This window comes from Rana temporaria, chromosome 11 (genome assembly GCF_905171775.1).
Source record: "Rana temporaria chromosome 11, aRanTem1.1, whole genome shotgun sequence".
In the NCBI taxonomy this organism is placed as follows: Eukaryota; Metazoa; Chordata; class Amphibia; order Anura; family Ranidae; genus Rana; species Rana temporaria.
The window spans coordinates 118,419,526-118,432,185 of NC_053499.1; the positions used below are offsets into that span (position 1 = coordinate 118,419,526).

A 12,660-nucleotide genomic window follows, 5' to 3' on the forward strand; every position below is an offset into this window, starting at 1 on the left:
ATCTATCCTCATAGCTGAGCGCCTCCAAGCCTCTTATCAGTTTGGTTGCCCTTCTCTGCACTTTCTCCAGTTTCCCGATATCCTTTTTGTGAACTGGTACCCAAAACTGAACTGCATACTCCAGATGAGGTCGTGCTAATGATTTGTAAAGGGCTAAAATGATATATCGCTCTCTAGAGTTCATACCTCACAATACAAGAAAGGACTTTTACTCGCTTTGGAAACCACAGCTTGGCATTGCATGCTATTATTAAGCTTATGATCTACCAGAACCCCCAGATCCTTCTCCACCACTGATTCCCCCAGTTTTACTTCCCCTAGTATGCAAGCTCCTTATGAACCTGGCCGAGATTCGAACCATGTATGGCTTGCCTAGGATTTAACGTTGGTATGTGCAACTGCCATGACTTCCATACCGCATATTTTGCAATAACGATACAAAGGGAAATAAAAGGGGTGGATGGGTTTGGAAGAAGGTGGGGGGTGTAACAAAGATAGAATGAGATAAGATCTACGATAACATTTACTCCTTGGGCGAAGAAAAAAATTGACAGAATGTATGTCTATGTATAATCTCTCACTTGGTTTACATGTAATATACGTAAGGGGCACCCCTCTGCTTCACAGAGATGGAAGTGCAAACGAATTCTAATCGGCACATTGTTTTGCTGTTTAATGTTTTTTTCTTCTTCTTTTTAAACAATTACAGGAACCAATCCTTGTGCAGATAATAATGGAGGCTGCAGTCACATTTGTTTCTTCACTCCTCGCGCCATACGGTGTTCCTGTCCAATGGGATTAGAGTTACTTGGTGACATGAGAACGTGCATTATTCCCGAGGCCTTCTTGGTTTTCACTAGCAGAGCAGCAATCCACAGAATTTCTTTGGAAACAAATAATAATAATGTTGCAATCCCTCTTACTGGCGTAAAAGAGGCATCTGCTCTGGACTTTGATGTGTCTGATAATAGGATCTACTGGACTGACATCACTTTAAAGGTAACACAATCATCTGCATAGCTGATAGTCCAGCATACCTACCACTTTAGATGCTGCTCCAATACAATATTTTTTAGGCACCTATATAGGCAACGCGTTAAAAAATTATAAAGTTGAAACCCATTAAATAACCTATTTTTTTTTAACTTTCATTGGGTCAGCTTTGATGCATGTTATTCCACACAGTAATCCTTGCCACATAGAGTCCTTCTCACAAACTCGTCCTTTTCTGGGTTCTGCTGTAATAACTTTGCTTCTGGTAAACTAATAACTTTAGTCCAAACTCTAAAAACAAATACAATAAGATTGGCTGATATGTCCAAGTATCCTGTACCCACAGATTAGCCCATTCAGGGTTGGGTTTTTGAAAGCAACAAATTGATTTGCTTGTGATCAGTAACTGTAATGCACACTGTCAGACTTTTGACCGTGCAAAAGTCTGTCGCAAGTCCAACGGAAAGAAAGAGAACAGGTTCTCTATCTAAGGTCCGTTGGACTTCCGACAAAATAAGTCAGATGAAGGCTACACACGGCCGGACTTTCCGAGAAAAGAAATCCGTCAGACTTTTTTTCTCGGAAAGTCCGGCCGTGTGTACGAGGCATTATAAACATCTGAGACCAGTTGATGAGTTTGTATTGCCAAAGGCAGCCTGATTTTTGTCTAAACTGTCAGATGCTTTTATCTGTTTTTAACCCTCTCGCTTTTTTATCAGTTTATATTTTGAAATGAAACAATCATTAAGATTGATGCATTTTGGTGCTTAAAGTATATGTGAACCCTTACCTTGTAAAACAACCCATTCTATTTAAAACAAAAATAAAAGGGAAAACATTTGTATATAGAAATCAAAAAAGTCGGATCATTGGAATGTATGCAGGCTGTTCTCCCTGCACAGCCAGATAACTGACCACACTGGGATGGTTGCACCCAGCATGGTCAGTTTGAAATAGGAGAGCCGTGAACAGGATTATTATACAGGATTTATATAGCGCCATCAGTTTACGCAGCACTTTACAATATAAAGGGAGACAAAACAGTTACAATACAATAAAATACAAGAGGATTAAGAGGGCCCTGCTCAGAAGAGCTTACAACAGGATACTTTTTAACACACATACGTGGTACAGCAGACAACTATAAGCAATATGAAATGTTGAATTGACATTCTTTAACCACTTCCCGTCTGCCATATAGGAGAATGTTGGTCGGAAAGTGGTTGTATTATCCTGACTGGGTATAGTATGACGTCCAGCAGGACAAGCCGCTAGCGCGCCCGGGTGGGGGGAGACAGTGCTGCTATTGGTGGCGTGGTGTCAGTCTGACACACCGCATTTCCGATCTAGGTAAAGAGCCTATGACATAGGCTCTTTACCGTGTGATCAGCTGTGTCCAATCACATCACAGCTCATCACATGGTAACCAAGAAGTGCCTTTTATCGGCTTTTCCTTTACTCGCACTGACAAGGCACGAGTAGAGGAGAGCTGATCAACGTCTCTCCTGACGGGGGGGGTCTGCGCTGATAATCGACACATTGGTTATCGGTGCAGACCCATTGAGGATGCCCACTAGGTATACCAATCTGTACCCAAAGTTTTATAGCAGAAATGAAGAAACACTTTTTTGGGGTACAGTGTTGCATGACCACTTAATTGTCAGCGTTGAGAGCTGAAAATTGGCCAGGGCTGGAAGGGGATGAAAGTACCCTGTATTGAAGTGGTAAATTCTACCTAACTAAATAATATTTCAAATTAAAAGGACCCAGAGAATTCTCAAGAATGCTATCTAGTATGTGAGAATTATGGATCTCTGTGCCACTGTCAACAGTACTCTCTGTAAATGTAATACAGCTGCAAGGAACTACCCGTAAATGATCAGTGAATCTATTACAAAGCAAGTTACCTGTCATAGACTTGATTCGCACTATTGCGGCTGGTTGCAAGTGCGGAAATTGCACCTGCAGCCATAACTTTCTGTTCGGGCTGCAATTTATTCTTAATGGCATTTCCCACGCATCTAAAAGCAGCACGTTTGTAGGTGAGGGGACAGCTGGAAAATTGCATGGTGCTGTTGCCTTTTAAAAATGGCGCAGGAACCTTTTTCCTGCATTAAACACACACAGCTTGTTGAAACGAATAGGCTGCTGTACCCATGCAAACGTAGCTCACAGAACCGCAATTAGTGTGAACAAGGCCTTTGAGGTCACCCTTGGATAGCCTTTACGTTTTCCGGTCTTTATGCAGGTTAAAGGCAAATTGAGCTAAACTTGTTTAGTTTCAAAATAAATAGACTTTTATAGAATTAGTGTATGTCCATAGAATCAGGAAATAGTTTCTTGTTGTGCTATATTTATGTAATAATCAATATTTTCCAGGTGAACGTGTTTACCCACTTGACGTCCATGTTATAGCCGAAAGGCGGCTACAGCGCAAGCTTACAATTCCGGGTGGGTGTACATGGACAGCCTCTGTTCTCGCGCTGCCCGCACACCCTGCTCTGTGATCGCAGAGTCCTTGAGACTCAGCTGATCACTGGTCGGGGTAAAGGACCAATTCCAGCGGGCCCTTTATCACATGATCAGCTGTCAGCCAATGACAGCTGATCGCGGAAATAAACAGAAGCCGTTTATTGGATTTTTTCCCCTTGCGCTATATCGGTGTGAAAAAAAAGAGGTCCCCTTAGTGCCCATCAGTGCTACTATTCGGTGCCCATCACTGCCTCATCATCTGTGTCGCTTATCAGTGCCACCTCTCTGTGTCCCCTCTACAGACCGCCCATCAGTTAATGAGAAAAATTACCTGTTTACAACATTTTATAGTTTGTTTAGCAAATAAAAAAGCTCCATTTGTGTGAAAATTGGTCTGGTCAGGAAGGGGGTATAAGTGCTCTGTAAGCAAGGGGTTAAATTCTGCGTATAGTATTTCTTGGTCTCATGACATTGTATTCTAAAATCTTGTGCACTTCTTCTCCTTTTCCCTCTAGACGATAAGCAGAGCTTTTATGAATGGAAGCTCTGTGGAACATGTCATTGAATTTGGCCTTGATTATCCAGAAGGAATGGCTGTTGACTGGATGGGAAAAAATCTTTATTGGGCAGACACTGGAACTAACCGAATAGAAGTATCTCGTCTCGATGGACAGTTCAGACAGGTTTTAGTTTGGAAAGATCTGGATAATCCGCGATCTCTTGCACTGGATCCAGCAAAAGGGTGAGCTGGACAAATACCTGGGGATTTCCTAATATTTTTCATTTTGTATATTATAGGTGGATTTATTTTTGTCATTCAGTTGTTAAAGCATATCCAGATAAAAACTAAAATTTTATATTTGGTTCATTTTCATCTGTTAAATTAACCGCTGATAACATTTTTTTAAAGCAGCTTGTTCATATTAAAAAATACCTGAAATCTTGTGAGCTTGTAACTTCCTGTGCTTTTTGCCTGTGCTGGCTATTTTAATTACGTAGCTCTCCACTATCTCTGAATACTACAGTACCAAATCCCCCAATGTTATGTAGAATAGGAGAGGGATAGGGTTTTATAATCCTTATTTCTGTTGTCCTAATACTGTATGAAGAATGAGTGTTATCATGCTGGACAAGGTGTGTTACTGGCAGAATCACTAGGTGAAAATAAAGGAACAAAAACTTGAAAGAAGAAAACAAATGCAGCCATTAAATCTATGGACTGATAAGCTGCCATATACAAAATCTTATATTATAACAGCGTTGACCAGTCTCTGTATGAGAGCGATTCGTGATTAGTTAGTCAAATGTAGTTGACTAGGATTTAGGATGTTGAGTTATGCCACCAACTGTTACCAGCCCTCCTACATAGTCTTTTCTTGGCTCAAGTATTACCTGCTGGCACCAGTACTTAATTAGTAAAGTGTAATCAGTATGTAACGCTCAGGTTGAAGTCCACTTACCGTTTTCCTATTTGATGACCTTAGTCTGAATTGGGTTTGAGTCCTTTAGAGGACAATGGTTCAGTATGGAGTACAGCCAGATATGGTAAAGTGGGTAGAGCATGGTTTACTCACATGCCGTTGGGCAGATTAAAAAAACAAAAAACAATTCTTATTGGTCTTATGGGTGCCTAAAAGAATGTGTCTGTGAGGGCTGGTTCACACTAGTGCGATGCCAGACAACACACACATGTGATTTGCACCGCATTACTTTGCAGATCATAACTGAAATCGCATTCGCACCAATATGGTGCAGGACCCTTTTTTTTATCGGCACTGGAATCGGATTGCATGGGTGTTCACACCTATGTGATCTGATTCCTTTCACCATTTCACAGTTCGCACTGCGATCTGCGAACCAATTTGAGGGTGTCATTAACTTTACATTGACACCCCCAATGGTTCGCAGATGTCGGTGTTAACCAGTGTGCGATGCGGAAACTGGCACTGAATCACAGGGTTTGCCACATTGCACCAGTGTGAACCAGGACTTAAAGTGGAGTTTCCATCCCAAATTTTTTTTTCATTATTGTGCTCATTAGACCTAAAAAAGTAAAAAAAAAAAAAAAAAGAAAAAAATTGTTTTACTCATCTGGAAATGCCTGTTGCTATGCGGTCCCACGAAATCTGCCTTTGAAACCACCTAGGATTCTGACATCATCTCCCTCTAATGCTCCTGGGAAATGTGTGTCATCATTTCCCAGGATGCAGTGCGCTGTCCAATTATCACTCCCCATTCAAGACTTCCAGGAAGTAAGTGCTTGTAGGCTTCACAATGCCCACAAGCAAAATGACAACGGTGTAGACATAGTTTTATAAACTATCTTTTTTGAATATCTATGTGGATCGGCGGCGGATTGTAAAATAGTAAGTGACCGGATTTATATTATAAAAACGCAGGATGAAAGGACATACATTTAAAAAATGCAAATTGTGGTTGGAACTCCGCTTTAAACTGCACATTTTATGGAGGCAAGAAAAATCTCTTGAGGCCAGTTCACACCATAGAAATGCAGTCTGGATGTGTTCCAGATGCTTTTCTACATGCACGTTTCTGATGCGTTCCAGTGCCTTTTTGGTGCAGTCCAGTGCAACCCCCCCCCCCACCCTCTTTTTCTCTTACCATAAATAAGAACAAATCCAGTGCATTTCTGGTGCATTTAGGTGAGTTCCAGTGCATTTTGGTGCATTTAGATGCGTTTTCAGTGCATTTGTATGCTTTTACAGCGTTCCAGTGCAGGAAAAAATGTCTACTTTTTTTTTTTTCTGGAACGGCAAGCACTGGTGTGGACTATGCCATTGAAAACCTTATAACCTACTGTCCATGTGTTTTTGATGCAGGAAAAAAAACCTCACTGGATTGCATGTGGTGTGAACTGGCTCTTAATGAACAGATCCTTACCACACAGCACGCTAAGTTCTTTTGTGTATGACCTGTTAGGGTAATTATAATTGGAACTGAAATTTAAAGGAGAGCTCCACCCAAAAAGAGGAGGCTCTGCTTGTATGCCTACCACCCCCCCCCCTCGCTGCCAAACTTGGCACCTTTTGGAGGGGAAGGGGGAGCAGGTACCTGGTTTTGACAGGTACCCGCTCCCACCTCTGGCTCAGTTCCCCAGAAGTTTCAATTGTGTTGTTGCCTATTTAAATTGTAGCCTTGTAGGTGGTGACATAACATATCTTCTTAAACTATAAATAGCCTGTTAACTTGTTTCTATAAAGATTTTGTATTTATTGTTTGTGACTTTTTTCCAGATACATGTACTGGACAGAGTGGGGAGGGAAACCAAGAATAGTTCGAGCATACATGGATGGGACAAATATCATCACATTGGTGGACAAGCTGGGCCGTGCCAATGATCTGACTATTGATTATGCTGACCAAAGGCTTTACTGGACCGACCTGGACACAAACATGATCCAGTCATCCAACATGTTAGGTAAAGGTTCCTAAGATGTTTGCAACTTTGAGTTAGGGCATGTCTTAACCTGCTTTTATTATTGTTCCTAGCTTAGTCCTCTTGCACTTGGCAACAAATAAATGCTGCATTTGTAGCTGTGTAGCTTTTTTTTTTTTTTTTTTATAACACAAATCTGAACACATGTCTATAGGACAATGCACACATCTGCTTACAGATCCATAATGCAACAATGCATTCAGAGCCAATGCACTCAAGAACGCTTGAGTGCATAAATCTATGCATGTATATGCGCATACATACAAGCTTAAACGTGTACATTTTTTAATAGCGGCAGCTGGAAGCGTATGAAGAAGATTTTCACACATGTATTCACATCTGTGCACCTGTACCTGTATATACGCAGGGTTTTTACTGAACATAACGTGTTTTTTACTCGGGACATTTTTGCTAGCAAAATCCTGCATATTAAAGCGGATCTCCACTCTAAAGTGGAGTCCCGCTGATCGGAACCCTCCCCCCCTCCGGTGTCACATTTGACACCTTTCAGGGGGAGGGGGGTGCAGATACCTGTCTACAGACAGGTATCTGCACCCACTTCCGGCCCTACGATACGGGCAAAGGACGGGTTTTTTCCTTCCTTCCCGTCCGTCCCCCGTTGTATGCTGGGAACACTCGGCTCCCAGCACACAGCGGGAGCCAATCGGCGGGCGCAGCGCGACTCGCGCATGCGCCGTAGGGAACCGGGCAGTGAAGCCGGAGCGCTTCACTTCCTGGTTCCCTCACCGAGGATGGAGGGGGGAGCAGCAGGGTGACGAGCGATCGGCTCGTCATCTGCTGCGATCGGCGCTGGACTCCAGGACAGGTAAGTGTCCTTATATTAAAAGTCAGCAGCTGCAGTATTTGTAGCTGCTGGCTTTTAATATATTTTTCCCGTGGCACATCCGCTTTAAAATCAGTGTATGAGGGCATCTGTACCATAAAAGATGAGAGAGTGGGTAACCGCTCAAAGAGAACCAGGCAATCCGACCCCTGTGGTCCGAGCCAAGGGTGCAGGCAGTGCAATCAAAATGCAGGCCAGGATGAAGGAAAAAAAACTGGGACAGCCGCACTCCAAAAAAACTCCTCCTTTAATTAAAAATCACAAAATACATGCCACAGCAAAAAACAGCACAACAAAAGAAAAGCTGACGTTTCGCACTATGCCTTAGTGCTTCTTCATAGCTTTTCTTTTGTTGTGCTGTTTTTTGCTGTGGCATGTATTTTGTGATTTTTAATTAACCACTTGCCCACCAGGTAAATTCTGGCACTTCTCTCCTTCATGTGAAAATCACAATTTTTTTGCTAGAAAATTAATCAGAACCCCCAAACATTATATATTTTTTTTTAGCAGACATCCTAGGGAATAAAATGGCAGTCATTGCAATACTTTTTGTCACACCGTATTTGCGCAGCGGTCTTACAAGCGCACTTTTTTTGGATAAAAATCACTTTTTTGAATTAAAAAATAAGACAACAATACATTTTGCCCAATTTTTTTATATATTGTGAAATATAATGTTACGCCGAGTAAAATGATACCCAACATGTAACGCTTAAAAATTGCGCCCGCTCGTGTCATGGCGTCAAACTTTTACCCTTAAAAATCTCGATAGGCGACGTTTAAAAAATTCTACAGGTTGCATTTTTTGAGTTGCAGAGTAGGTCTAGGGCTAGAATTATTGCTCTCACTCTAACGATCGCGGCGATACCTCACTTGTGTGGTTTGAATACCGTTTTCATATGCGGGCGCTACTCGCGTATGCGTTTGCTTCTGCGCGCGAGCTCGTCGGGACGGGGCGCTTTAAAAAAATTTTTTTTGGTTTTCTTATTTATTTTTATTTAGTTTTATAATTTTTTACACTGAAAAAAAAAAAAAAAAAAATTGATCACTTTTATTCCTATTACAAGGAATGTAAACATCCCTTGTAATAGAAAAAAGCATGACAGGTCCTCTTAAATATGAGATCTGGGGTCAAAAAGACCTCAGATCTCATAATTAGACTTAAATGCAAAAAAAAAAATTAAAAAAAAAAATGTCATTTTTTCAAATGACAAAAAAAAAAATGTTTCTTTAAGAGGCTGGGCGGGACTGACGTTTTGACGTCACTTCCGCCCAGCAGAGCTAGGAGGATGGGTGAAGGAGATTTCTCCTTCAGTCCCGTCCCCGCTCAGCTGCCGGACACATCGGATCCCCTCCGCCGCTACCGACGGCTCCGGTAAGCGGCGGAGGGCGCGGGAGAGCGGCGGGAGGGGGGGGGCCCCTCTCCCGCCACCGATAACGGCGATCTCGCGGCGAATCCGCCGCGGAGACCGCCGTTATCGTGTACACCACCGCCCCCTGAAAAGATGAATATCTCGGTTGTGGCAGCAGCTGCTGCCGTTATCGAGATATTCAACTTTAAAAAGGAGGACGTCTTTTTGACATGGGGCGGTGGTCAAGAGGTTAAAGGAGGAGTTTTTTTGAAGTGCGGCTGTCCCAGTTTTTTTCCTTCATCCTGTACCATAAAAGATGGTTCCTACTGTTTCAGCAATTCACCTCTGTCCAAAAATGTGTAAAATAGTTTCATACACCGTGCCTTAATATATTGGTGACAACTTCTTCACTCCAAAATAAAGTGCTCCACCACATGTGGTAAAGGGAGCTGCTTAACTGCCTCACATGGCCATAAAGACCTGCTCAGCCTTTAAATTATATCAGCAGGGAAGATGCAGTAAATTCAGCATATAATATGCCCTCTCTCGTATCTTGTCAATGGCACTTATAAATCGGTATATCTCTTTTCCAGATTTGAAAAATTGCTTTGAAGACGTGATTTTCTGTAACGCCATATTCCATCATTACCATGTGTTTAGTCCTCAATCCATGTCCCCCCTTTTTTCTGAAGGCAGTGTCTGGTTTTCACATAAATGAGGACATTGCCCTTCCCTGTGTCCACCTTCTACATATACTAAGGAGATTGTGCAGCACTCCTTGGATGTGGTCCGGGAGATTCGTTTGTATCCGTCATCCTTCTGTAGGTCGAATTCTCTTTTTGCACTTGTGGATGGCTCACAAACAGGCCTGACAGCCTCATCTGTCAATAATTATTAATGGATTTAGTAGACCGTTGTCTAGGCTTATGCTCTTAAGGGTCGGATGCCTCCCTCCACAGGTTAAAATTCTCTCTATCAAGGAACTCCAACATCAGGCATCTGTGTCTACGGTTTACAGGGTGGCAACCTGGTTGTCTGTGCACTCCTTTACCGGGTGTACAAAGTTGATGTTTTGGCATGCTGTGTTTTTTTTGGCCTCCTAAGTTTTGTAGGTAGTTATTGTAGTCTTGTTCCTGAAGCCTGCTGTCAGCTGACGCCACTGGTTAAAGCTCTGGAAAGATTCCCACTTTACAGCCAGGATCCACACAGATTTCTGCACCGGCAGCTGGCTCAGCCTCTCAGCAAGCCACTGGGGGACTGAACCAGCTGCTCCCGCCCCCTGCACAGCCCGCCACTCCAGTGAGCGCTGCAGGGGCAGAGCAGAGAACACTCTTTTAACATTTTTTATATGGCTCTTGAGATCCTTTACATTTACAGCAAAATAAATTGCATCATCCATCATATCGAAGATTGTTTCCTCCATCAATCTTGAAACCTCTATAATCCATCTCTAGCCTGCTTCTCTCATTATGTGTTTTTCTTACAGGGTGAGAGAATTTGCAAACTTGTGTAACCAATTTATTGATTAGTGTATAGGTTCTTCATAAGAATTGTGAGATGTTTAGGTACAACCATTTTCCTAAGTATATTTCATAATTTCTCTGAAGGCTCCCATGTGTAACTGGTCTTAGAGAAAGTGTATTGGTTATTTATGAGTTGCTCTTAATGCAAATTGAATATCTAGAAAAGACCTGCTTTTCACTGTGGTGCACTGGCTTTTCCCAATATGTCAGCCTATATTCCACTGACAATTAACAAACATTGATTATAGTTTTGTGAAGCATACGCTTTAGGTCTAAAATAATATTTTGTCCCAGTTTACCTGGCCATAGAAGTAAGATGTGTAACTGGATTGATTGCTTGATTTTCAACCAAATCAAGTAGTCATCTCATGTCCATCTTCAAACACCAGAGCTCTCTGTCTGTACTTCCCTATTTCCCTGTCCAAAAGTATATGTTTTGTGTGTTTGACTAAGCTAAACCTATCAGTTTGGTGATATCATGCCTGCCTATCTGGTCACCCTGATATGTCTTTGTGCACCTTAATCCTTAAGGCTTGGTTCACATTGGTGCAATGCGGGATACCCTGCAAATCCATGTGTTCCAGCATCACACCTAACTCAAGGGCAGTTCACACTGCCCTATGCGAACCACTGGGAGCGTCAATACAAAGTTAATGACATCCATTAGATCGGTTCGCATTTTCTGGTGCAAACTGTCAATTCATACAGGAATCACACCCAATGCGATACGATTCTGGTGCGGACAAAAAAAGGGTCCTGTACGAGTTTGATCAATCTGTATGGCTGAGTTTGCACAGCGGTGTGAATCACATGCGATGTCTGACATCGCACCAATGTGAATCCAGCCTAAATCATGTGGCTGAATGCAAAACAGAACAAATATGTACGTAAGTGTATGACTCGGGTCCCGCCCCCCGGCGGCCAGGTCATTGGATTTGATTGACAGCAGTGGGAGCCAATATCAATCTATCCAATGAAGAGCCGAGAAGCTGTGGGAATAGCGAAGTGGGATCGCGCCCACGGAGATTCGTGGCTCAGGTAAGAAAAAAAAGGGGGGGGGGGCGGACAGTGCAAGGTGTTTTTTCATCTTAATGCATACGTTGCATTAAGGTAAAAAAAAATCGCCGCTTTACAACCCCTTTAATGATTGCAGGGGAACATTTAAGTGTTAAGCCCTGTACACACGGCCCGGATTCTCGTCAGGAAAAAAAAAGTTTTTCCTGACGAGACTCCTGGCAAGATTCTCTTGCCAGCCGAGTGTACAGACGTACGATTCAAAAGAACCACCCTTCTTTTGAATGGCATGAACGCGGTGACGTCATCGACTACGACGAGCATGCGCTCGTCACATTCGATGCCGTCCTCGCCATCTTGCTTCACCCTACCTATGCCTTGGAAGCTACTGCGCACGCGTCAGACATTTCGAGCATGCACGGGGTTCCATGAAGGCAGGTAAGTATACAGACGCTCGGATTTCTCGGCAGAAAAACACTGCCGAGAATCACGGCGAGAAAATAGAGAGCAGGTTCTCGTCTAGATTCTGGGCATGTTTTCTCGACTCGAAGCCTCGAAGCCTCATAAACACGCACGGTTTACTCGGCAAGAAAGCTCTGCCAGCAGCTTTCTTGCCGACAAAATCGTGCGTGTGTACGAGGCTTAAAGGTGGACTTCCAATTTAATTATTAGACTCGAATTATATGGCTCCATAAGATTTTTGTATCAGAGTTTGCAGGCAGACTGTTTATCATTTAATAATACAGAGAGGTCCGGGTCAAAAATAGATTACAGTATATACTTCCTTGATATTGTTTTATCCATTCAACATTATTAATGGCGTAATACGTGACTTTACATGGTCAGAGAATCAGAAAAAATATGCTGTCACAGGAGCAGCAGCATTCTGCTATTTCTTAAAACCACTACATCTACTTATGTAATGCAAGTTTGGATTAAAAAAAATTGTCTGAGGACCATGCTATCAAATACTGGGATTTCCCTTTCTAAGCACTTATCCCCGAG

The 12,660-nt window shown here is 42.5% G+C and overlaps 1 protein-coding gene across 1 annotated transcript in view; it reads left to right on the forward strand.

The window, feature by feature from the left end:
- The window catches only part of LRP5 (LDL receptor related protein 5), a 212,101-nt gene that overhangs the window by 152,075 nt on the left and 47,366 nt on the right, over positions 1-12,660 (forward strand). Inside the window, exons 9-11 of the mRNA XM_040328926.1 lie at positions 710-999; positions 3,981-4,207; positions 6,720-6,904. Of these exons, the coding sequence (XP_040184860.1) occupies positions 710-999; positions 3,981-4,207; positions 6,720-6,904 (702 nt within the window). The remainder of the gene's footprint in view (positions 1-709; positions 1,000-3,980; positions 4,208-6,719; positions 6,905-12,660) is intronic.